The 25,222-nt window shown below is 47.1% G+C and overlaps 10 protein-coding genes across 10 annotated transcripts; 4 read left to right on the forward strand and 6 right to left on the reverse strand.

The window, feature by feature from the left end:
* Window positions 1-31: 31 nt before the first annotated feature.
* PEX2_027200 (uncharacterized protein) lies at window positions 32-238 on the reverse strand (the record flags this gene model as incomplete). The annotated part of the gene is made up of 1 exon (XM_016739995.1): window positions 32-238. One exon carries the CDS (start codon window positions 236-238, stop codon window positions 32-34), a length of 207 nt encoding a protein of 68 aa, XP_016593642.1.
* Window positions 239-1,711: 1,473 nt separating this feature from the next.
* PEX2_027210 (uncharacterized protein) lies at window positions 1,712-2,393 on the forward strand (the record flags this gene model as incomplete). Its single annotated transcript, XM_016739996.1, has 2 exons — window positions 1,712-2,119; window positions 2,265-2,393. 2 exons carry the CDS (start codon window positions 1,712-1,714, stop codon window positions 2,391-2,393), a joined length of 537 nt encoding a protein of 178 aa, XP_016593643.1.
* Window positions 2,394-3,719: 1,326 nt separating this feature from the next.
* PEX2_027220 (GMC family oxidoreductase) lies at window positions 3,720-5,651 on the forward strand (the record flags this gene model as incomplete). The annotated part of the gene is made up of 1 exon (XM_016739997.1): window positions 3,720-5,651. One exon carries the CDS (start codon window positions 3,720-3,722, stop codon window positions 5,649-5,651), a length of 1,932 nt encoding a protein of 643 aa, XP_016593644.1.
* A 202-nt stretch (window positions 5,652-5,853) lies between these two features.
* PEX2_027230 (GNAT family N-acetyltransferase) lies at window positions 5,854-6,512 on the reverse strand (the record flags this gene model as incomplete). Its single annotated transcript, XM_016739998.1, has 2 exons — window positions 5,854-6,307; window positions 6,364-6,512. 2 exons carry the CDS (start codon window positions 6,510-6,512, stop codon window positions 5,854-5,856), a joined length of 603 nt encoding a protein of 200 aa, XP_016593645.1.
* A 400-nt stretch (window positions 6,513-6,912) lies between these two features.
* On the reverse strand, window positions 6,913-8,555 carry PEX2_027240 (Amino acid/polyamine transporter I; the record flags this gene model as incomplete). The annotated part of the gene is made up of 2 exons (XM_016739999.1): window positions 6,913-7,953; window positions 8,013-8,555. The coding sequence occupies 2 exons, from the start codon at window positions 8,553-8,555 to the stop codon at window positions 6,913-6,915; spliced, it is 1,584 nt and encodes a 527-aa protein (XP_016593646.1).
* A 2,885-nt stretch (window positions 8,556-11,440) lies between these two features.
* On the reverse strand, window positions 11,441-13,024 carry PEX2_027250 (ankyrin repeat domain-containing protein; the record flags this gene model as incomplete). Its single annotated transcript, XM_016740000.1, has 1 exon — window positions 11,441-13,024. One exon carries the CDS (start codon window positions 13,022-13,024, stop codon window positions 11,441-11,443), a length of 1,584 nt encoding a protein of 527 aa, XP_016593647.1.
* Window positions 13,025-13,626: 602 nt separating this feature from the next.
* On the reverse strand, window positions 13,627-15,287 carry PEX2_027260 (flavin monoamine oxidase family protein; the record flags this gene model as incomplete). Its single annotated transcript, XM_016740001.1, has 2 exons — window positions 13,627-14,909; window positions 14,993-15,287. 2 exons carry the CDS (start codon window positions 15,285-15,287, stop codon window positions 13,627-13,629), a joined length of 1,578 nt encoding a protein of 525 aa, XP_016593648.1.
* Window positions 15,288-17,837: 2,550 nt separating this feature from the next.
* PEX2_027270 (Major facilitator superfamily domain, general substrate transporter) lies at window positions 17,838-19,442 on the forward strand (the record flags this gene model as incomplete). Its single annotated transcript, XM_016740002.1, has 1 exon — window positions 17,838-19,442. The coding sequence occupies one exon, from the start codon at window positions 17,838-17,840 to the stop codon at window positions 19,440-19,442; it is 1,605 nt and encodes a 534-aa protein (XP_016593649.1).
* Window positions 19,443-20,560: 1,118 nt separating this feature from the next.
* On the forward strand, window positions 20,561-21,715 carry PEX2_027280 (glycoside hydrolase family 16 protein; the record flags this gene model as incomplete). Its single annotated transcript, XM_016740003.1, has 3 exons — window positions 20,561-20,651; window positions 20,707-20,981; window positions 21,053-21,715. The coding sequence occupies 3 exons, from the start codon at window positions 20,561-20,563 to the stop codon at window positions 21,713-21,715; spliced, it is 1,029 nt and encodes a 342-aa protein (XP_016593650.1).
* Window positions 21,716-22,913: 1,198 nt separating this feature from the next.
* On the reverse strand, window positions 22,914-24,857 carry PEX2_027290 (Lipopolysaccharide-modifying protein; the record flags this gene model as incomplete). Its single annotated transcript, XM_016740004.1, has 1 exon — window positions 22,914-24,857. The coding sequence occupies one exon, from the start codon at window positions 24,855-24,857 to the stop codon at window positions 22,914-22,916; it is 1,944 nt and encodes a 647-aa protein (XP_016593651.1).
* Between the last annotated feature and the right edge of the window lie 365 nt (window positions 24,858-25,222).

Raw genomic sequence — 25,222 nt, forward strand, 5'->3', positions numbered from 1 at the left:
TGTGTTATCGGTTCTAACCGTGGGAATTCAATTAGTATGATTTCCTACAACCGATGGGCTTTACTTGCTGTGTTTGAAGATAATCACGAAGCCATCTCAAGTCATCTGAGCGTGTCTTTGACATTACTAACGCGACTTTTGTGGAGTTTGTTTTGTAGCTTCGGGTTTTCTGAACAAGTTCAGATACCGCCGCGGTCTTTTCTGCCTCTTCTGCTGATTGTTCTACTGATATCAGCATAGAGTAACACTGGATTTGATAATGCAGTTTCGTACTTATATCCAAAGTTTTCTCCGCGATTTGGAATGAATTATAAGTATCCAAGTGACTGAATTTCACAATCATGAGGACTGCGCAGGCAAATATCATGAATCCTGATAATACGGGCTGATACCTAATCCATGAGGTTATCAATCTCTTGAGTCGCGCCGGACATACATGACTTTCAGATCTGCTGTGAACAAACTTGTCGCCGTTCATTCTGAAATTTATCTGTGGCTAGGAAGTAAGAAGTAGAGTGGGAGAGAGTTAATATTTTAGTTTCCTAGGTATGCGACCTGGCTCTTAGGCCGTAGCTCTCGGAGCCCAGTTTGCGACATGCGGGTAGGACCTGTAAGGCTATGGCCTCTTGTGTATCCAACTGAAGCTCCACGCAAGGTCTAGATTGACTGATTTCGAAGATTTTGGCCAGTTATAGACGAAGCTCAAGATTCCACTCCCATGGTAGGATTATTGCCCCCACTTCTCGAATAAAACCTCTCACACACTCTTTCTTCAAACTTGTCATGGACAATAGACAGCTGCCTAAAATACAAAATACCCAAATTCAGATGACAAATCCCTATACCTGGAAAGGCTATGCTATCTCAACCCGTATTCGAAGACGAACTTATTGAAGAAATGGATGTGAACAGTTCTCGGGTGTCTACATGTAAATGTAGAGACCCACAGAGTATAGCACAACGAAGATTGAGATCAAGGATTTAGATATGACGGCACAAACTGGTTTTGATGATGATAAAAGCCATGTGCCATGTGTAATCTGATGTCTCATTGGTCACGATCGATGCGTACGTGGCTCGCCCTTGCGTGGTGGGGGATCCCTTGCCTTTGCTGTTGATATATCTTACCGAACGAGTCATTTACTAAGCAATCATTTTCTGAGCAAGTTTTGTATTTGCTGTGATTGTGTGTCAGTGTTTATCCAGACAGGAGCCTGTGCAGCCATTTCTCTGCTGCTACTTGTTTGTTTTCGCGGTCGATAGCATCATGTCCTTATCCTCGCACCTTTTAGATACCCTCGGGATCGACTCACAGAATTGCAGATAAATGGCCACGATTGCAATACTAAGAGCAAAAGTGTTCTCGTCGCTCGTCTCTGTGGGGTTTTATGCAGTCTCCTCTGTGTCTGTTCAAGAAGCTTGACTCGTATAAGTGATTGAAGATAGATAGCGTGGTTGAATGTCCATGATGGTGAGATTTTGGCAAATAGAAAATGCTAAAATGGGCACCTTCACAGTTCCATCGGATGTGCAGTTCAGGTACGCACTGGCTAAAGTTGAGGCCTGATGCTCAAGGCAAGAATAGGCAACCAAAAAAACAACATCCGACAACCACTTCTCCTTTCATCAAAAAAATCCAACAAAAATTAAACCACCCGATCTTCGCTTTCTTCCCCTAGGTCTGGTGTGTGAACCCAGTTCCCCGCCCACTATGAAAACTTCCATATATCCAGATTCCAAGCCGGCGGTGTCGCCGACAGGTCCCACTGGGGCTTTTATGGTTGAGTTGCTGATCTGCAATGGGTCGCCCTTCAAAGATCACTGGGCTTATTTTGTTCGATCGCACGCGGACCCTGATATAGGCGTAAAGATACATGCGACCGGCAATGTGAGAACTGGCTTCGAGTTTGAAATCAAGCGTAGTGAAAACTTGCAAACAAGCGACGACATTCCGTCGACAAGGGTCCCACTTCAATGGGTCGATGCAAATTACTTTGACGAAAAGGCCATGCTTAACGACGGAGAATACAAAATCGACAACGCACCTGTCTGCCGCTTCGAGAGGAGTACTTACGAGATCAAAGCTCCAGGAAAAAGTCTCAACACAATCAGTGAAGGGGTGAGTCTTTAATGCAGCTTTATCCCTAGTCCATGCCCTATAATGCATGATATGAGTCTGTCTGCCCTTAAAGCCACACTCACGGGAACATATACATGGCTCTCTATTGGTCACTGAGATATATAGGCTAATTCGGATGTTCTAGGCTAAACCACGTATGAAAGTCATTCATAGAGATTGCCAGACATGGATTGTCGAGTCAGCCGATCAACTTCACCGTGACAACATTCTGAACAATGAGGTTGTCGCTTATCTTCACGCAATTCAACAGTAATGGTGGGTTAAATCAGTGATTGATCAGGACCATCTTTTGTGGCCGCCCCACTTGTGCCGATGCTCTTCATGCACATCGTTTTATTTGTCTAATTGATACGACTTCAGATACGAAAATCCAGATATAGAATCTTGTTTTGCAGGGCCGCTAAGGGTCAATTTCAAGGGGAAGTGGGTCAAGTGCAAATGGAAGAACATAGTATAGCACTCCAACAAGAATCATCATGGAACGCTGAAAGGGACGAACGCTACGTGGACGGTATCCCTATCTCGGGCTCCCCGCATCTCGAGCCGAAGTGCCACATATACTACCTAGGTAGGGATAGACAATCGCTTATTTTGTGATAGGAAATGGGATTGCTGAAGTGTCGATCCTAATCTCCGCCCCTGAACCCCGGCTTCATGAAGTACATGCAGTAGCGCTGGGGCTGGGTACTCGTCACAGTAAATGATCAATATATACCAGAGCTTATGAGGCAGTGTAACGCGAGCTCGTCAAATTTTAGATTAGGCCGCAAATATGCAGGTCTTCGCAGACTTACAGAGAATTGAGGAAAACTAGATGATGGCAATGACTTCTATGGTGACTTAGCTTGTAATAACTACTCCGTAAGCACAGCATGCAACAAAATTTGTAAAGAGGAGGTATGATGTATAGTCAACATGATCTTTATTTTCATTACCCCCCCCCCCCCCCCCCCCCCCCCCCCCNAGAAAGCAAGCCCCTATAGTGGAACCTCACGCCACATTGAATCTTCGTCTTGGAAAAAGTAACGCAGACTTTGAATGCTACAAAAAAGAACAGCATTGAATACTCTGTAGGGCACTTCCATAGCCCTGTACATTATATGTCAGCTGCATATTGTCAAAATGATTAGTCGTCCAAAGTCTTGCTATGAATGAATGATATTTTGTCGTGTGACTCTATTTTACCTCGTAGTGTTTGCTACTGTATCCCCCCCACAATAGTACTCGGTAATCATGTCAATCGCGACTCCATCTCATGAAATGTGTTTGATGACATGCACTGATATCTACCATTGCTCTGAAACCGCACGGTGGTCATCATCTCGAGATGCAAGCACTGCGTGAACATAGGCCCCTGCGTCGGGTTTGTGCAGTGGGGCCAGCCAGTGGCTTGCCATCAGATCTGCAGAAACTCAATCTCGCTTGACTATTGATTCCAGTTTTGGCAAAAAAAAAACATGGCATTGAGCTAGTGATTTCCCCGGACCTAACACGGGAGCGGAGATATAAATATAATAGGACCTAGGGTCCCGGTCAACTCCTTGCCGCTCATTTATCGTGTCAAAGCGCTATATTCGTCATGCTTTTTGGTCGCCTTTTCGGCGTGGTGGCACTTTGTGCAATCGTCAAGGCTGTTGAGCTATCAGGCTATGAGTACATTGTGGTCGGATCTGGTGCAGGAGGTGGTCCTTTAGCAGCGCGACTCGCCTTAGCAGGTCATAGCACGCTTCTTATCGAAGCTGGAGATGACCAGGGAGCAAATTTGAACTATACTGTGCCGGCTTTCTCTGCGAAAGCTTCTGAGGATGAAGCTCTCGCGTGGAACTTTTACGTCAAGCACTACGCCGACGAGTCTCGGCAAAAGCTCGACTTCAAAACAACTTACGAAACTCCCGATGGCAAAGAGTACACCGGCTTGAATCCACCCGCCGGTTCCACAATGAAGGGCACACTTTACCCCCGTACCGGAACGCTTGGTGGTTGTACCGCACACAACGCCCTCGTTACCGTCTATCCACACGACTCTGACTTTGAATACCTCGCTACACTCACCGGAGATGGGTCATGGTCACCCGACAGCATGCGCAAGTACTTTGAGCGCATGGAGAACAACCGCTACCTACTTCCATTGCTTAAGGGCCACGGCTATGATGGTTGGTTGAGCACCGAGACCGCACCGCTAAGCATTGTTTTGGAAGATCCTCAACTCCTAAGCATGCTTGTTGGCGGAGCATTTTCCCTAGGCAATGTGACCAAGTCGGTTTTCAACATCGGTACCCTACTCGCAGGAGACGCGAATTCAGCCTCAAACCACCGCGATACCAGTCCGGGATACTATCAAGTCCCCTTGGCATCTGATGAAAGCTCTCGTAACGGTCCTCGCGAGTTTGTCACCACCGTGAGGGATGCGAAGAATGCCGACGGGTCTAAGAAATTCCCACTCGACATCAGGATGAACTGCCATGTGACTAAGGTTACCTTTGACGAGAGCACTCCTCCCCGTGCTACAGGCGTCGAGTTCCTAGACGGCAAGTATCTATACAGTGCTAGTCCCCGCTCTAAGACCGCTGGCAAGGGAACACCAGGCTCCGCAGCAGCTTCACGTGAGGTCATTGTCTCTGGCGGCGTATACAACTCACCCCAAATCCTGAAACTTAGTGGTATTGGACCAGCAGATGAGCTCCAGAAATTCGGAATCAAGGTTATCTCCAACCTCCCTGGCGTTGGCACGAACCTGCAAGACCACTACGAGACCGCGGTGCAAGGTCATGTCCCAAAGAACTTCACTGCCCTCGATGGCTGCACGTTCAACCATGGTGATGATCCCTGTCTTGACCGTTGGAAAAAACCAGTCCTTGGTAACCGCGGTATCTATTCGTCCAATGGATTCGGAGCTGCGATGCTCTACAAGAGCTCCGTGACTGCGGATGATAGCTTCGATGTGTTTGTGTTCGGCGGGCCGATCAACTTCCGGGGATACTTCCCTAAATACGGTGTGAATATCACCGAGCGCCATGACTGGTTCACTTGGGCGGTTCTCAAGGCCCACCCTCGTAACACCGCTGGGACTGTGATGCTCCGCTCTGCCGATCCGCTCGATATGCCCGATATCACTTTCAACTACTTTGACACTGGCTCCGGTGATTACAAAAAGGATCTGCAGGCTATCACTGAGGCTATTGGTGTTGCACGTGGGGCTTTTGACCGTCAATTGGTTGATGTGTCTGAGGTCCTCCCTGGTGATGATATCCAGACTGATGAGGAGATCCATGATTATATTAAGAATACGGCTTGGGGTCACCACGCTTCATGCACTTGCCCCATTGGAACCGATGAAGATCCCATGGCTGTTTTGGATTCTAACTTCCAAGTTCGTGGTGTTTCGGGCCTTCGCGTTGTGGACGCCTCTGTATATCCCCGTATTCCTGGCACGTTCACTGCTCTTTCTACTTTCTTGGTGGCTGAGAAGGCAGCTGATGTGATTCTGGACGCAGCGAAAGCGAGCCAGTGAGCTTACTTATTTACTACCCTTATTTTATATATTGAATACGCCGTGTGTACACATCTGATCAATGCCTGCTCCTTTGGAAAGCAGCAATTAATTTTCACCCACATTCTTTCGTAAAATATCCCGAGAAACGAATATGTCTTTCTTCACTAGCCCTGACCAGATTCTGGCGCTCAATATTTTTGTTTTTATTTTCATGTTTAATTCAAGGTCGCTCTAACGCAAAAATATAAAGCTCATTCCCTTCCTCTTCAAAATCACCCACGATCTTGAATCCACACTTTTCTAGGACACGGGAACTGCCAGCATTCCTCTTTTCGCAAAGAGCAAAGGCTTTCTCAACTTCTGCGGGAGCATCTCCACTATCAATTGTTCGGCGCGCCAGATTCCACCACATCTTCAACATCAATTGCAAAGCCTCAGTTGCGTACCCTTTCCCCCAAACAGATGGATGGACTGCGTATCCAATCTCAGGAAAGGGGTCTACTTGATTGATGCTGAGAGATCCAACGACTCGCTCCTCTGTTTCCGGGATTGACTTGTCCACAATGGCATAATTAAATGAACGTCCGATGATATCGGAGGGACCACTTGTGAACACCTTGGTTGCCATCCATTCACGGGTTTCTTCAATTGATTTGAATGGTGTTTTGGGGTGGCTGGTACAGTTAGCATTGTGAACATTCCTCATTGATAGGCGATGATATTTACTCACTTCATTTCTGCCACTTCGGGCCGGGAACGAATGGCAAAAAGTGCGGTGGCATCGGCGTCGGTAATTGGTCGAAGAAGGAGTCGGTCGCTCTCAATTGAGGGCCCCGGTGATGGGACGATCACGTAGGTGGGTTGTTCAGGTAGGCTCATCGTGAAGGTATTTTGTTTTTTAGTATTTTGAAGAAGATCGTCAAGAAAATATAACATAAATAGGAAAATTGCATGGCGACGCTAAGCCTGTCCCGGAGTCCGATTGACTCACAACTCGACATCTTTGTATCGGCATCCCGTTCAGATAATGAGTCACTCTTCCCTTTTTTCTTATACATGCACTTCTACTCTACCTTTTCAATTCTTCTAAAATTCCCAACAAGGAAATTTTGAAGCAAAGCAGAACTTTTCATTTAAAGGTAGCCACAATATATTTCCGATTGCGAATCCTACCCCGCATCTCCAGTAGCCACTAAACCCTAAAATCGGGCAAGGGTTCATGTTAAACTGTGGCAATCCATATGATCGTATCACAGAATTTAATTTGTCAACGTGCAAATCATGACCACAAAATATTGAGTTTTGCGAGGCCACGCTTCGGCTTAGGCTCCGGCTCGGGATTCTTGTGCCAGCTTTCGATGAAAGGCCGAATGGGAATTGCCGCCAGCGGGATGATCTTCGTTTTCGCCCAGAATTTATAGGCAAGATACACGATCACGATGAACGGCAGATTGAAATAAGTCGAAACGAAGGTCGCAGTGTTCCAATGACCGCGCATAAATGTCGTAAACCCTCCGGTGAAGAACAGAACAATGTACAAAACCAACGAGATCCAAGTTATGTATGGCTGGAAAGGTGCTGCCCATGGAAGCTCCTTGTGGCGATCAATCCCCTGCTTCTTGCATCCGTAGTAGAACCTAAGATAGACAATGCAGATGCAGATCAAGTTCACTAGAGTCGAGATAGAGACAAGATTTTGTAGCCATGTGAATACACTGCTAGCCGAATCAGAAAGACTCATGTATCCCAGTGCCATGAAAGCGCCATAGAGTGCGACAGCGACCCAAGGTATACCGAAGCGGTTGATGCGTTTGAAGACAGCGGGGGCGTGGCCCTGGGTTGCCATACCGTATAGGATTCTAGAACCGCCCAGGATATTACTGTTCCCAGAGGACCATGCTGAGGTGAGAACAACTGCGTTGATAATGGAGGGAACCACTTTAATACCAGCATGGCGGGCTGCGATAACGAAAGGGGACTGCGATGCTGTCCCCGACGAGCCCAGAAGATTTGGATCGGCAGACGAAACAATCAGACCGACCATGAAGATTGTTACCACATAGAAGAGCAAGATGCGGATGAATATCCGTCGGGCGGCCATGGGGATAGCGTGACGAGGGTTTCGAGTCTCAGCTGCAGCGAGAGTGAAATTTTCAATACCAGAGTAAGCGAAGAGGGCGTTGTCGAATGTTTTCCAAAATCCTAAGAACCGGCCAAGGGACCCTCCCACTCCCAAGTACTGAACGAAGGGGCCATAGGGGGCTTTCCAGTAAGCAAATCCGATTGACTCTTTATTCGGGGCTCCGCCGCAGGTAATCACCTATCAAAATATATTAGCACAAAAACCAAAAATGCTACCAGTCTGAAGGGGGCAATCACCAGAGCCATTATGTTTATGCCTATAATAAGCATGATCTTGAGGATAGAAAACCCAAACTCAAGCTCTCCATATACGCGAACAAAGACAAATGCGGTAGAAAGCATGAGGAATGCAAGCACAGTGATCCATATTGCATTGTTGACAGTGATCCAGAATTCAATGATAACAGCTGAAGCGACAATTTCCGACGGGATCGACACAGCGTAGGAGTATACCTGGTTCCACCCGTTGGCGAACGCTAGCGCGGGATCACAGAAGATCTCTGTGTATCGAATAACACCACCATTGAGAGGTACCAGGGCTCCCATCTCACCAACCGCAAAGACGACACTCGAAACAGTAGCACCGATAATTGTATATGCCAAGAACGCACCCAATGGTCCAGCTTCCACAATGGCACGGCCCGAACTGAGAAAAATACCCGTCCCCACCGTACCGGCGAGAGCAATCATCTGGATGTGTCGTTGATGGAGACCCTGTCTGAACTCCCGAACCTCCTTGAGCTGGCCCGCGACATTCTCTATGTCGCTGTTTTCCCTCATTTCGTTGTTTTTGTAGTGAGGAACTTTAGAATTAGACGTAATTGTGGTCATAATGCCATTAGGATCCTTCAAGAGATGGGTCTTTATAGCAGGTGACATTGAAAATCCCGTGGCGTGACACAAAATCTTTGAAAAGGAAAAGACCCAAGCAAAGGAATATCATTATTATTGCTTGTACTTTTGCACTTAACTAATTCTTCTCTCAATTGCCCAAATCGTGGCCCTCGGGCATAAAGTTGGACAATAACAGCTACTTATAAAGGGCGAATTTGCAATCCACATCTTGTTGTTGGCTAATGAACCGGGTCCCTTATATAACGCGGCTTTCGCGTAAAAAGGAAAAAGAGAGGAAAAGAAACTTTTCAGCGGGGTTTAAATAGGGCATCTATTTACTCCCGGGGTCCTCATCTGCTGCCCAGATGTGGAGCATCCAAGCCCGCGGAGTGGGCCACGCTTGGTCAGATTTGGATTGATTCGGGATTATCGACACATAGAGACATGTCTCGTGTTTCAAAATCCCCTATTAGTGTTGTAGGAAGGTTTAGCCGGACGTTGGGCCGCCCCAGCCGCAATAGATCTTATGATGCGATATAGGCTGGGAAGGGTCGTTGAATGAGGATATAAAAGCAAAATAGAAACAAATTACCGTCTCAGATTTCCCATTCTCGAAGATGTAGACTTTTGTACGGTCTAGCAAGTGATCTATTATTGCATATTTAGTGCTAAATCTTGCTGATAGAAAACATATCGCTGTGCCATATGTATCAAGGGTTCCAAGATTGATGTAGCCGTCCCTGTGACATTTTATGTTAGAGTATTCCCCCTTCTATAAGGCTTCTTTGTTCATCTATTCCTTTGGTTCTCCGTTGCAAGCAATGCATAGATATCAGCTAGCAAGTCGGTCTTTTTGGAGCCTTTGATGTATGAAATCTTTCAATCTAGTTCAGCTTATTGATTTTTTATTTTTCTCTCTGTTAACTTTACGTTATGAGAACTTGATCAAAATGTATTTCATCCCTCTTTTTCTAGCTATTGGTTGATACCTGACACGTCTAGTGACATATTCTTCTCCAGCTACATGTCTATATATACATCAGATTTATATATATGATGGAAGAGAACCAAATGGATTTTTATAGAAAGGGTAGATAGGCTTGAGATATATCAAGAGCTGGAAATACGTCAAAGCTTAGTATGCTAGCAGGCACGTTGGGTGTACCTATACTAGGGAGGTGTTGGTTTTGCCTTCGTTCTTTCTTTTCCCTCGCTGCACCATAGCCAACGACAGATGGATAACCCCCATGGAGGCTGGTTACCAAGAAACCTTCGCAAACTACGACCAACCCCAACTGAGTGACCATTAAAATCTAGAAGCAAACAAACGCACTCGACGTGACCTTATCTATCTCTCACTTTCAGCACTACTTAAAGGCGTTCCTCGCCCAAACAAACTCTACTTTTCACCGCACCCCAACGCAATTGACCACGAACTCAATCAACTCTCACTTTGTGTACCACACCGGGTCGGAATATACACAACCTCAATTTCTCCTCTTTGCCTACTCAATTCCAATATGCCCACGGAATCAATCAATCAATCAATCAAAGTTCATTTAACCTGTTGCAGTCTAACTAATATGCCCACGGAAGCCCCACACGAGAGTGCCCAGCACTGCACCGAACACTCTAACATCGCAAAAGTGACCAGCCACGGTTACAAAGACAGAACCCCATGTCTAGTGATGAAGCAGATTGTCGAACACCGGCCTCTTCGGTTGGCTTCGGACATGAAGAAGCCGGTTCAGAACTGCTGGATCCGCAATCTGTATCGTGCTCTACCGTCAAATTGCGTAACTAGCATTTTGAATTGGCCTATGTGATAAGCCGACTGACGCATATGCTAGAGGCGGATAAAATAACTCGACGAAGACAAGCCTTGCAGAAGTCTAAGGGCTTCATTCATGAAACTTTTCACTACTTCAAAAATGGGCATGGAAATTGCTCCCGCAGAGGGGTCCATGGGACAGGGAAACGGGATTCCAAACAGCAGGCCGACTTTCGAAAGGACCGTATCGAAGCTTACAACTCCTATTACCAGGAATACCAGGACAGTCCTAAGAACGGGAATCAGATTAGCTTTAGTGTCCGATACTACATGATTGGTAAGAGTCCCAAGACATGGCAGCTGCCCATCTATTTCCCTGCATGCACGGGCTCACTGAAGTATGGCACCGGTCTGGGATATAAACCGTTGTTTTGCATCTCAAATTGAGGAATAGCAATATATATTATATCCCAGACGCATAGATGGCTTTGGGTAAACCTCAGATGCTTGCAGCCCTACAACAACTACAATCACGTACCTGGCCACTATTCTTGAAGTATTAGCAACCCCTTCTCAAGGTGGCAGGCCTGTAATTCCAGACAAATGAATGAGTATATTCGTTAGGCATGCAGCTACGAAAACATCAGGAGTATGGGAAAGTTCATTGACTCCAATCTGTGAACTTTCATACAATCCTACTGGATCAAATATATTCCACCCTATTTCCTTCAGCTCATCTCATTGGTACTTACACGCTATCCCTTCTTAGTTGCACAGTTAATCGGAACGCCTCTCTATATCAGAATATCTGTCATTGGAAAACACATTCTTCGACTCTTGATACTCAGCTATCCCAGGCCTCAGGTTGATGGTGTGAGACTGGTCGTCATGAAGGAGTTTCGAATTGTGAACACTGCTAGCAATGGGATAGCACTTGGTACAGAAGTGATGCTCAGGGCAGGCACTACAGTCATAAATATTCCCAAAGACGTTCTGATTGTAGTGGTCATGACAGGTCAGCGATGGCAAAAGAACACGGGTGTTCAAAGGAGAAGAAGAGCTAACATACCCCTAGACAGAAATCGCATATCGTGCTACTGCATGTGTACTTTCGTACACTCTGGGAGGTAAATACCGCCACTAACTGCGATTGCGCAGAAACTGTCTCCCGGAGAAGGGAGATGATTTCGGTCCCGGCATTACACCGTTGTGCCAGTTCAAGCGGAGTCAAGATCTCTTTGCCTCGCCGACATTGCACCATTGGATTTGCGCCATGTTTCAGTAAGATGCGAACAGTGTTGACGTGGTCTCTGTTTTCAGAGCCCATCTGATTAAGATAGTGATTAAAGAGCGGACAGACAGCCCAACACAGCGGCGTCCACCCATCACAGTCGGCTTGCTCTACCGCTTGGCTCCGCTCAGAGGGAAGTTCGAGGCGGGACAGGATGTATTCCACAGTGTAGGAATTGCCGTACTGGGCTGCCCAGTGGAGACAATTCTTGCCGTAGGTGTCAGGTATCATCATGTTATCCTGGAAAGCGAGCAGGACAGTATCAAAGCTTTCGATGCCGTTAGCAGCGGCGAAGTGAATCGGGAGTTTTCCCGAAACAGGATCAACGCAGTCTGGTGAAGCGCCCGCATCTAGAAGAAAGTCAATGACACTTGGGGTAGCTGAGAAACATGCTGTTGCAAGCGGACAATAAAATGTCGACGAGACCATCATTCCAACTGATGCCCCCGACCGGACGAGGTGGCGAACGACATCCTCCACCGAGGACATGATATCCCCACGCGCATACTCACTTGGCAATAATGCCGAAGTCAGCGGTGTCTGATCCCATGTGTTAGGCGATATCAAATTGGGATCTGCCCCGTGTGCTAGTAAAGCTTCCACGCAATCCAGGTGTGATCGACGACATGCAGAGTGCAGCGGACTCCCCAAATAAACAGAGAGACAATTCACCTCAATCTCAGGCTGGGATAATAGCAAATCGCGGAAAGGCACTGTCTCAAACTCAATCGCACAATGAAGTGCTGTTTCCCCGCGGCTGTCCACCAAGTTTATATCCGCGCCGGCGTTAACCAACAAGGTAAGAGCGTCAATTTCCCCCTCTCCTTTCGCTGATAAAAGAGGTGTACAACCTTCAAAGTCGCTCTGGTTTAGATCCAGCTGATCTTTGAACCGCAAAAGAAATCGAGTAACATGGGGAGCCCGACAAACAGCCAGATGAAGCAGTCCCTTTCCTGTGTCTGTGGTGGTGTCTGTCACGCTAGCACCACCTTCTACCAGGGCTTGTAATATGTTTTTATCGCGTTCGTAGTCGACTGCAATGCAAAGCGGAGTCCATCCGTAGTCATCGCGAATGTGCAGATCAGCACCGCTATCGAGTAGGGTTTGAATGACGTGAACGCTGCCCAACTTTGCAGCATAAACAATCGGTGACCAGCCTTCCGGACCAGGTGTATTAAGATCTGCGCCCGCATCAAGTAATAATTGTAGAATATCTGGTTTATCGAAGGCGGAGACAATGAGCGCCGGCCTCTGTTGGTCAACGTAATTCCATTTTGGCTGATCGTGTAACAATTCTTCGACGATTTCAGCATCTCCTGATCGAATCGCATGATACAACGCAGATTGTTGCATTTGATCCACATTGTTGATGTCGGGTTCTTGCGTGTTACAATCATTAATAGCTCTTGGTGGTCACTCTCCATGGCAGCTTTGGGCGTAACTCTCTGGGTTATGCAGTAGTAAACAGTTGTACCACCGTTGGAGTAGCGCGCTCCGAGGAATTCTCTGAACTCAATATTTCAACGATCGGTGCTCTCCATCTGAGTTTTAGTTTTAGTGAACATCAGCAGAGGTCAAGCCACCGCTCGTATAGGATTAAGCGCCACAGGCTCATGCGGTCACATCCTAAAGCTATGACCCCACCACACCATCTGCCAAATCCTTCAGTTTGACCTGAAGTACTCTCTGTCATCATATAATTACGCTTAAAAGGTCGCTCGGAATGGTCGCCTCAGTAATCAGTTGATAGTGGGGTGTGAAATTCTGTCCAAACATTTCGAATCTCATTCGGCGATAGCTGAACCCGTTGGCTAGATACATCTTATTTGACATAAATGGAGACAATACACAAGATTTCCAAGTGCAGCCACCCAGTGAACCCTGTGTCTAATAGATAACCAAAATATAACCAAGTAGATCCTTCAGCCCAAGTCTCCTCGGACCCATAGAATTCTTCATTTCAGGCTAAGGTCATCGACACCATCATGGGGAATGCCAAAGGCCTCGAGCAGGTTGTTTGCAGCGGTTTCACCCGACTTGTAAGCACCATGCACGCAGCCATTGCCAACAAGGGTACAATGCTCACCGGCGAACTGCAAGCGACTAGCTTTGTGGTTTTCCAACGCATCCACCAGCAGCTGCGGCTCGTCTCCAACCTTGTCGGCTGAGTAACTTCCATACCCGGCCAGCGGGTCCTGGGTCCAATGTGTAGTTTCAACATTGATCAGGCGGGGCAAAGCCTTGTAAGGTTCTGTGCGGAATAATTTGAAAAGCGGTTCAAAAAATAGATATATCTCCTTCGAATCTTGCATGTTCTCGATGCGCTGTGTCAGAGGCTCGGCAATCTGTACGCACAGCTCTTTGCTGCCCGTCATAATCCATAGATTGATTGTCACGGTGGCGTAGTTGAGGATGTTATCATTCTCCCCGATGGAGAGTATGCTGGGGTTGGACTGCACCGATGACCCAGACGAAACATCCGATTCCTCTGGCGGAGATGGGTAGAAGACAAACTGGTCATTCTCCTTTGACCAGAAGACTTCGGCGAACTCGAAAAACACTTTGCCCAAGGCGCCGTAGCTGAACTTGGACATGCCCTCTTCGATGTCACTCGGCAAGGGCGGGTTGAACGAGATGAGGTTGTGGTGGTAGACTCCCAGTGGGCTAGTCATGATGACTGCATCTCCTCCGATGAACCCGATTTCTCCAGCAGCATCCTTGTACCGGATTCGAGCTGGCGCAGTCCCGTCTTCATTCCACTCCACGTCCTCAACGAGGTGGTTGAGTCTGATGATGCTTGGATCGCTTCGAAGAGGCTCCGCAGTCCAGTTGACGATCCGATCATAGCCGCCCTTCATATATAGATTGCGCTCAGTAATGAAGTAAGAGAGATGTTTGGACGATGCTTGATCCGTACTAGTGCCGATCCACAATTCTACCTCGCGGACAGCCTGGGGAGCCCAATCACGCTCATCTTCGGTGATGAGCTGGTGTTGGAGGACGAACTCTTTGGCGAATTCGTGGACAGGACGGTCCTCGGCCTCCGGGTTAGTTTCGTAAAACCACTCGCAGTAATCCGCGAACTCGTCTGCGACTTTCTTAGCTTTGAACTGGGATCCAGTTCGGCCTTCCCTGGTAAAGTACAGAGGAACGCCATCGTCATAATAATATGGGATAGATAGCTGGGGAATGAGTTTCACCAGGATGTTCTGGGAAGTTTCATGCATCCAAGCGGCACCTGTTGACTATCAGCACATCTCATTTGCTCTTCCCCCCACCCCCTATTCCTATGTCTGTTTCAGGTCCGTATCGTTATCTTACCAATATCTCGGACATGGTCACCCTTTCGGCTGGTCAAGATTCTTCCACCAATGCGATCGCGTGCTTCTAATACCACCACCTCACAGCCATGGCGGTGCAGAACAGCCGCGGCATGCAGTCCTGAAACTCCAGCACCCACCACAATCACCTTCTTGCGCTCCGACCTCGCTGCGTGTGTTCCCTCGACCAACTCCTTCGGAGTTACATCGAGCGCAACCAGGTCGGAGCAACAATGACTAGGTTTTATGGGATTAATGCCCGTGATGGGAGAAGAAAGGTGAAAAGATTGAGCCATTCTGAGTTGACAAGTTGACATTCGATGTTGAAGTTATTGAGTAAACAAAGATCAAAAACAAGGATCACGTTGAACAGAAGTTGAGGGGGTTAAGGCCGTGTTATCGCAGTGCATAGCGACCACGGGGAACTTTGGTCTTATTGGCTTTTATTGCCAGCAGAAAATTGGCTATCTACGTCCACGGGTGGTTATTATGGGGTAATAATTACTTGGATAAGCACTTTTAGTCACATGGATAGCTTCATATTATGTATAAAATATTAGTTTTATACGAATTATGAATTGGGTTGCGGATTATTTATTCTAAACAGGCATTTATACACATTAAAAACATAGTGGAATGGTGATATTATCCAAGTTCTATATGATCAGGTATGGAGGCCTTATAAACAGCTGATTATTTTGCTTATAACCCACTCTAATCTATAGAAACTTGTCATCAAACTGATACATGGATATAACAGTCAAAGTATAGAAATTACTTCGAGGGCGGAAAAGCAAGCGGTGAATCCTAAAAGCCAATAGAATCACAGTCTCCCGTGGTCGCTATATCCCGCGATAGGCTGTGAGGGGAACCCTTGCAACGAAACTACTGGTGTGGTGTTCCCAGGTGGGTTTCATGAACATCGTCAGCTTCTTTAGGAACGATTTTATCGTCATCCCCTTACCGATTCCTCCAAATCTGATCAGACCCGCATCCTGGCCGCATGTACCCGCATCAGCCTGCAGATCACGAGTGAGATTTGGCGCGGTTGGCAGGGGATTGCCCACGTGAGTCCCAGATAACGTCCAATCAAACCAACTATGTAGATAACGTCCCAGGTCATAGAATTGGAGTCCACCGACGGGTTTACGGTGGGTTTACCAATGACGACTTTCCGGAAAGGATCCCGGATTAGCGTACCTGTTGGTCTCAGAGATAGCGAGAAGTAGAAAAGAGTGATGAAGTGATGAAAGCAGATCTATTGAATGGTCTTAAGTCAAAATGAAATTCTCGGAAAGAAGGAAAAGAGGGAGAAATGTAAGGACAACATTCCAATGCGGAGGGGCATGTGACTTAAGGCTACCTTCCCAGCTGCCTTCTCAGTCACATACCCCAAACACTTACTCCTGCACGATGGCATTCCAAGTTTGCCTCGCACAAACTTTCCAGGTGGTGTACAACTATGACGCAAGAGGTTGATACATTAAATCTCTGAGAAGTGTGTTTATTGTACTTCCCAGAAGGTACCGCCTTAAAATCCAGAGCGAGTCATCACGGTTTGATATACCTGGCACTACAAAAGCGATATGTTGGGTCAGGACAGTATCTACTAATGAGAGAGGTGGTAAGTCCGTGAACGATACTTTGGTGTCAGAGAATAGGAGGGTTGAAACATGGATTCCAATATGCATGCATATGCGCTCTCGCCCAACTACCGCGATCTGCTGAATTCGTAAACAAAGACTTAGATTCGAGGAGGTGGCACATCGAGTCTCAACAAACTGAGGTTTTGTTATGGCTGTTATAGAACTTCTTCGTCAACGCTAGCATAGGGCCAAAACAAAACAAAGCAGTATTTTCTAGAGGAAAGGCCACCATCTCCGTGTAGCAGAATATCTCAATGGGGATTCCAAACTGAGGTCCATCATGAAATATTCTCATAGCAAGCTGAAGATGAAGATAATGAAAGTTTGAACTAGCATAGCATAGATAAGGACCTAGAGCCTAGAATATTATGTATTTGAGATACTGGTTTTCTCGCAGATAGGGCCTTTGCAAATATCGATGACTTGAATGCGACGTCTGGACGGCTAACATCTACAATAGCACAAGTGGAAGGTCCGATAAGCCCTTGCCTTTGTGTGAGCGTTCCCTCGCCTTAGGCTTTGAGCTTTGATAGATTGTGGACTAGAGGGGAATGTTGGTCATCTCCCCCGCACTGCTTAAGGATATTAAACCAATAGGGTGCCATAGTATCATCACATTGTTATCTCAAGTTTTCACTTTTAAACGCCCTGATTGGAAATGAATGATAAGTAATCTCTAGGTGGTAACACTAGAGCCCCTTTTGCCCAAAACGTGTGATATACGGCCCCTATTACACCGGAAAAATTCCCAAAGATTAAGCCATTCTAAGTTGTCAACTTGACATCCGAGCTCGAGGTTTTGGGGTAAAATAAGGAACATGACCAGAAACGGGACACAGCAGCTGTCTTGAAACAATCAAGTTGCATCCAGATGTCTTCATTTCCGCCATCCAAGGTATATACATCCCGAGGCCCATTTATATGTATAATCCAAGCCAATTTAATTGGACATATAAAGTGAAAGAAGGTATAGTAAACCAAGAATTGTATCAAGTTGACCCGTCCTTGGAAATGCTTAGCCTGCTTATCTCCTGCGGAAGTGGCCCCACATCGATCGAAAATTCTTATCCTCACAAATTTCCCTCTTCTTTTCTATTTTTTCCCTCTAATAGAGACACACATTCTCTTTTCTCAAAATGTCTCCAGCATGACTGGCTTGCCAGGTCGGGTTTGAATCAGATTCCGATTTTGAATTTAGCAATGGAAGACGACCTACAGCTCAATGGCACCGAGCGCATTTGCGTTGACGGGGAAGTCGCATTAATTCCTTCACCCACCAATTCTCCGAATGATCCACTAAACTGGAGCACCTGGAGACGGTACTGGCATTCATTTTTAGTCCTTGTGTTTGTTGCCCTGACTGCGGCAACCGCCAATGATGCCAGCAGCGCTGGAAACGGCATGAACGCCGAGCTGGGTATCACGTGGGACCAGATCAACATTGCCGCAGGCGTTTTGTTTGTCGGTATTGGATATACCACATTGCTTCTCGGCCCAGCACCTTTTTTATATGGAAGACGTATCTCTTATCTGATTTGTCTGGTGTTTTCCGTCATTGGCTCCATCGGGCTAGCCCGCACCCAAAATGTCGGAGATAACATCTGGAGCCAACTTTTCGTGGGCGCCTCCGAATCCTGCGCGGAGGCGCTTGCCCAGCTGTCTCTTTCCGATCTGTTCTTTCAGCATCAAAGAGGGCTGGTACTTGGATTGTACGTTCTTGCCACGAGTATTGGTACATTCACGGGACCCTTGGTGTCCAGCTTTATCGTCGACTCTCCCCTTGGGTGGAGATGGGTGGGCTGGCTCGCTGTCATCATATCCGGGGCTTTGATCGTTGTCTTTTACTTCACATTGGAGGAGACATCCTTTGATCGGAACAACCCTATTCACGGACATGATGCGCGTCCTGTGAATGCTGAGCCCACGTCGAATAACCTCCCGGTGGAGAAAAAGGATGAACCTATTGCGAGCGTGCAGCCGACACCCTCCGACCGTGAACTCGATGAAGAATGCGGCCAGGAAAAAGGAAATACATATTTCCAGCGCATCGCCCTGATCACCCCGTCGCCAACCCTAGTCGGGACGGGCTTCAAGCAGTATGGTCGTCGCCTTTTGCACACATTGCGCGTCTTCACCTTCCCGGCAGTCCTCTACTCGGGCCTTCAATGGGGTGCCCAAGACGCCTGGCTGACCTTCTACCTCACCGTTGAAACGGACAATTGGTACGATGCACCCTGGAACTACACCGACGCCGCAGTGGGCATCATGAACGTGCCGACCCTGATCGGGTCTGTCCTCGGCTGTATTTACGGTGGATGGTTCTCTGACTTCTTCGTCATGTGGATGGCCAAGCGAAATAAGGGCATCTTCGAGGCTGAGCAGCGTCTCTGGCTCCTGTTGCCTGTTGCTTTCATCGGCCCTGCTGGCCTCATGCTGTTCGGTATCGGCTCGGATAAAGGCTGGGACTGGCATCTGCCATATCTTGGACTGGGATTCATTGGTTTCGGCTGGGGTTGTGCTGGCGATCTTAGCATGGCGTATCTCATGGATGCGTACCCGGATATGGTGCTGGAGGGCATGGTCGGTGTCTCTGTCATCAACAACACTATTGGTTGTATCTTCACATTCACTGCTCAGAATTGGTTGGATGCGCAGAGTCTTGCGCAGGTGTTCATTGCGATTGGTGTATTGAGCTTCTGCTTTATTATGACCACTGTCCCGATGATCTACTGGGGCAAGAAGTGTCGGAAGATGACTCAGAAGCAGTACGAGGCTTTCCTGCTGCTTCGTGATGGACCTTCTTAGTTGAGGGTGTATCTGGCTTCCCATCGTTGTTGTATATTCCTTGTTCATTTTGTCAATATAAATTGCAATAATTAGTGTGTTTGGGGCTCTGGTGAAATCAAAAGGCCCCTGTCTTCTCTGACTTGAATTTACCATTTCTGCTTACCCGCACTAGCTAACCGTTCATGAGTCACGCTTGGGAGCCATCTTGCAGTGGTGTTCGGCAGTAGGAGGAAGAGAAAAGATCTCAGGAATAATAGGAGAATCCTTTGTCATTTAAGACATGGTTGTATCGTATGAGCGGCAACACCTTGGTGGCCAAATCTCGTTTGATGGGCCATATCTACGAATAATTTGGAGACGCAACTCAAACATGGCGCATTTAGAACACTTCTAATGCTCCACAGAGGAAGTTATCAATCAGGCCTTCCCATAGTTAATTTTAGAGGTACCTAGTACATACTAATTTAGCTCTAATCAACTCAATGTGTGCCCAAGTGTACATAGATAGGTCGTTCGGCAACACTTTGATTGGCCTGGGACGCCATCCAAATGTATCAAACAACATTTACCCTATTATATGCAAGAAATAATAGAATACAGAAAGAATATCGACTAAAACCCCAAAGATGCCAAAGATACCAGAGTCGGGAGAAATCTTCTCAGGGGTACGTAGTCCTCCCGCTAGTTCCCAACCATCTGGGGCCAACTACGCAAGCTGCCCCGTCATCTTCCATCCAAGCTTTCTTGGGGTGGGTCGCTAATTAATTTCAAAGCCACAACTAAAACATGTCAATATTCTATGCCGTACTCCGTATAGAATACACACTATCTACATGTGTCTCAAGCCTGCTCCACTATGGTTTCTATTCACAGAGCCAATCGTTATCCCTCAGTGTGGTGGCTGGATACATCAGCGTCGTAGTCGATGCGATGTTCCAAGGTTGGACATATTGACGCACATCTAAGAATAAAACTGACAAGTCTATGTTTATGTCTCTGTTGCTCTCGCTTCTCCACTAAGCCTAAATCCCACTGCTTATAATTCCTGGGGATTCGCCCATTTTTCTCAATTCTTGTCGATCGTTCTGTGCGTCTATTAGTTCATTCGTTTACTCTACGGCTCTACAGGCTTCAATATGGTTTTCAAGTCTTACTACCAGTGGGCTACTCTCGCTCTGGCTGCCACTGCTGCTGCGCAGACTACCACCAGTTGCAACCCTACAAAGAGTATGAACGATCTCGTGTGATTCGCCATGAAACCACACTAACAGTTCGTTTCCAGAGACTTGCCCAGCAGACACTGGTCTGAACAAGTACCGTCTCAGTACCGACTTTACCTCCGGATCTCTGGGTCGCTGGAACACCACCGCCGGCACCGTTACTACTACCGACCTCGGCGCCAAGTTCACCGTCTCCGAGCAGGGTGACGCCCCGACAATCGAAAGTGAATTCTACATCTTCTTCGGCCATGTCGACGTCAAGATGAGAGCCGCGAACGGCACCGGTATTGTCAGCACCTGGATCCTAGAGTCCGACGACCTGGACGAGATCGACTGGGTGAGTCCGCCGGCCTCCGAAGCCACCAAAGTTACCAGACCCGAATAAAAAACGGCTAACACCAAAAATAGGAACAAGTCAGTACCTATGACACCGAAATCCAAACCGACTACTTCGGCAAAGGCAACACAACCTCCTACGACCGTGGCACAACCGTAACCGTCTCAACCCCAGAAGAAACCTTCCACACGTACTCAGTCGACTGGACCTCCGAACGCATCGAGTGGCTCATAGATGGCGAGGTCGTGCGCACGCTCAAGTACGCCGACGCCGTCGATGGCACAAACTACCCCCAAACCCCCATGCGCATCCGCATCGGTATCTGGGCCGGCGGCGACCCAGATAACTCCGAGGGCACGATCGAGTGGGCCGGCGGCGAGACTGATTACACCGAAGGTCCTTTCACCATGTATGTTGAGTCGGTCGATATCATCAACTACAACCCGGCTTCGGCGTACAAGTACACCGATAAGACTGGTGACTACACGAGCATCAAAGCTACTAATGCTACAACGTCGACTAACCTGAGCTCGTCGAACTCGAGCTCGATTATTGCTTCGAGTAAGACTTCTGCTTCGGCGAAGGCTAGCTCGTCTTCGATTGCTTCCTCGTCCGCGTCCGCTTCTGCCGCGGCTTCTTCTACTAGCTTTGTCTCTGCTGCGCCGGCTTCGTACTATACTTCTATTTTTGCCATGGCTTTGGGATCTCTTGTTGCGGGCATGGTTCAATTCTAGATGGTTTTGTTGATCGTGTAATAGGTCTGGGTGGTTTGTTGGTGTGACCTGGTTTATACATATACGACTCGTTCTTGCTTTCCAGCCATTCCTTTTTGTGATATGCAAGAACGGTCCGCTGATTATACATATGAGGCTACAATGAAAGCCTGCTAGTACTCTACAAGTCAGAAATGCAGGCATAGCACATGATTATTGATTGTACGAATGTCCGACCGGGATGACAATACACCACATGGGTGTATATAATCAAATCAAATCCAGAATTTCCTGTTATCTTATGGATGCTGAATGAGAGAACGATATCCTTTAGGGCATCTTTGGTTGAAAGACTGGTGGTTTTCTATGTATGATGTTGGGACTGTTTGCTAGAACAATCTCTACTCAAGAGATTTCTACCAGTTCATATTTTAATTGGAATTTCAAAGTGGTCAATACCCTTAGTTCAATTGTGTAGCCCTGGAGGAATTGATAGATCCGACTACGTACATACACGAAGTTTTGTGCATATTGGCCATTACCCGTCCAACTATGTTGTACATGATCCAAAAAAAAAGAAAATTCCTCAACGGCACATATGATCAAAAATAAAAAAATAAATTGTTGTGCATCATCCGTGAATCGAACACGGGCCTCGTCGATGGCAACGACGAATTCTACCACTAGACCAATGATGCTAGTTGATGTGTGGAGATTCAGTGTGTGGCTATATGAGCGAATTGTGCAATCCTGTCTTACAAAGGACTCCACTCCAGGGCTATCTCTGTTGGATCTCATGTTGCTCAGTTCTTTAGGATCAACTAATAGCTAAAGTCATGGTGGGATACTTGAGTATCAAACTGAATGCTAGAATGAACTTGTATCATACTATCTAATATATTATTCCTGGGCTTTTAGTACTGTCCTCAAATCTTTTTTTTGGTACTGCTGTGCCCAAAGATATATATTAGGGATTGATTTCGATTATTCTTCATTCACTCTCATGAATAACTCCCGACGATACTCGTCCATACAAGATACATATTTAACAAACGGATGTACTGAAATGACTTTGATGAGATAAAGATGTAGTTGGTCATTAGGACATGAATAGATGAACAGATACCTCAAATGCAAGAGCAGACAGCCCCAGTGAAGAAAGGAAAAATAAGTAACAGGATGCAACAGAAATGCAACAGAAATGGTATATATAGAGAAATCATTGTTCATCAGTGTTCGGGGGAGCAGGGTTGACGATATTCGGTATCGCCGGAGAAAAAGGATGTTGATCATCAAAGTGGTCCAGCTCGCTTCCGTCACCACTGTACCCAATGCTATCGCGATTGTCATCAATGATGCGTCCGTACTCGAGGAGAAGAAGATAGAGATATATGTCAAGGTCTTCGTTGCGCAGCGCATGCTGCGCCCATTCCCGACTCTGAGATGCGATCACCTCAGCCTCAAAGTCATGCTTCTGGATGTACGGCTCGCTAATTGTAAATGCATCTACGGGTGATGCTTGTGGATCCAGACCGAGGAAGTAAGTCATTAATCCGTACAGGTCATCATAGCGATTGTCCATGGGGGCGAAGTGACGCCAGGGGAAGAGCCGGGAGTCATGCCATTCTCGGAAAATAGTTGCCTTGATCCCTAGGGATTTGCCGAGCTGAAAGGCACGCCACCGACCGGAGAAGCTGTGGCCGTCAATGTCAACGAGGTATTTTGCCTTAAACTGCTCGCTGAAATCTTTGGGCTCTTTGTATGTCCAAATATCGTTGTAGAAGGAGCAATCCGGGATGCAGCCCCAAGCTTCAGTGAAGCCGACATCGAAGTGGTCCAGTGAAAATTTGCTTGGTGAGAAGTTGGGGTAGGTACGATACTGCCCTAGGCTGGTCTCAGATAGGATGGAGACCGTCTCTGATCTCATGTCAGTGTTGTTGGTAATGTGCACAAAGCGTTGGCGGTGCATATGCTGCCAATTATCTGCAAGCTGGACACCCCCGGAGGTGACGCCGCGCCAGAGGAGAGTGTCCGCTTTGTCCTTCCACTCGTAGTCGTGTCGTGAATTGTACGTGTACCGTTTGTCGTCCATGAAATACATATTTGCAGGAAAAAGGATATCGTTGTTCACGCTAACCTTACACTCGCTGAAAACTGGGACCAGTTTCCTTGTGATAAGGTTGCTGGATGCTGAGAACAAAAACCCGTGGTTCTCCCCAAGAACGGGACCGACGGTGCAAAGATCAGAAGACGCAGTAAAGTTCGTAATAAACCCACCCGAGGGCGATTTGTATAGCTTATCGGCATCCTCTACAGTGAGATTGTCATTCCGAGCGGGAGAGTGAGGATCACAGGACTCCTTGGCGAATTCCATGTATAGCTTCCCAGCAATCGAGAACCAGGACGGGTCAACATGATCCTCGATGTTGGAACCTTCCTTAAATAGATATTCCATGCCTTGGGTGAATCGATCCTGCGCATCGCTGGGTAAGCTTCTGGTGAGGGCTTCGGTGCGGAGGTAGTCCTGGGTATCCTCAAATGAAACCATGACTCGCGGCTGATCCAGAATATTAAGCGCAATATCCATGTCTGGAAGATACTGAGCAATGCGTTTAATCGACTTTCGCAGTGTTTCAACTCTCCATCCTTCAATAGGGGAGTAAACAACCTTCTTATTGCGAATTTGCACACCCGCAATGCCGTCGCTGGATTGTAGCTTGGCTGCCATCTGTCGAATTTCCGCGGGAGGAACCGCCCAGAAAGGCCGCAGATCGCCAGTAATCTGCTGGAAATCGTCCACATTATGCGCCCTATTTTTGCGTGCGAACATGTACCATTCCTTAAAACCTGGAGGTGGGTGTCGTCCATATGTCTCACGATATTTGGCGACCGTTCGGCGGAAACTTGTCGAGCGACCATTATCGTACTCCTGCCATTGTCGGTTCGCCTCCTTCATCAGGTCGGCGATAGGGTGTTCATCGCGCGCATACTGTCCGAGCACGGGACTCGTTGTTGCGCCGAAGAGACTCAGATTAGGGAGGTGGATAACGGAGTTGTCGACGGCATGGGTGAGGAATAGGAGGTTGATAAAGCATATGGAGGTTACTGCGCAGGCTAATAGCAGGTAGAATAGCCTGCGACTCCGAGGGAATGAGTTGAGCATTGAGAATGGTTCCCGAAATCGGTTTCCAGCCGCACACTGAATTTCAACGATCTTGCAGGGATTCTTGAAAAGGCCAAGCACGAAGGCTATGAAAAGGAGGTGAAAAATGACATGCTGGTAATAAACACATAGGAGTTGAAAAGAGGGGAGAAAAGAAAAAGAAAAAAAGTCGGCATAACGCCCCTAAGCCCCTCAAGTCTCCAAAGCCTGTCCTAGGACGCCAAGCGTTGACAAACAAACCCCCATACATACACTAACCTTGGAATAGAGTTCTTGGCTGGTCTTTTTAAAATTACATACGGAAGAATAAAGATATTGTATTTTAGTTTACCTTGGAAGAGAACTATATAGGCCTACGGAGTACA

The sequence above is a fragment of the Penicillium expansum genome (assembly GCF_000769745.1).
Source record: "Penicillium expansum strain MD-8 chromosome Unknown contig70, whole genome shotgun sequence".
In the NCBI taxonomy this organism is placed as follows: Eukaryota; Fungi; Ascomycota; class Eurotiomycetes; order Eurotiales; family Aspergillaceae; genus Penicillium; species Penicillium expansum.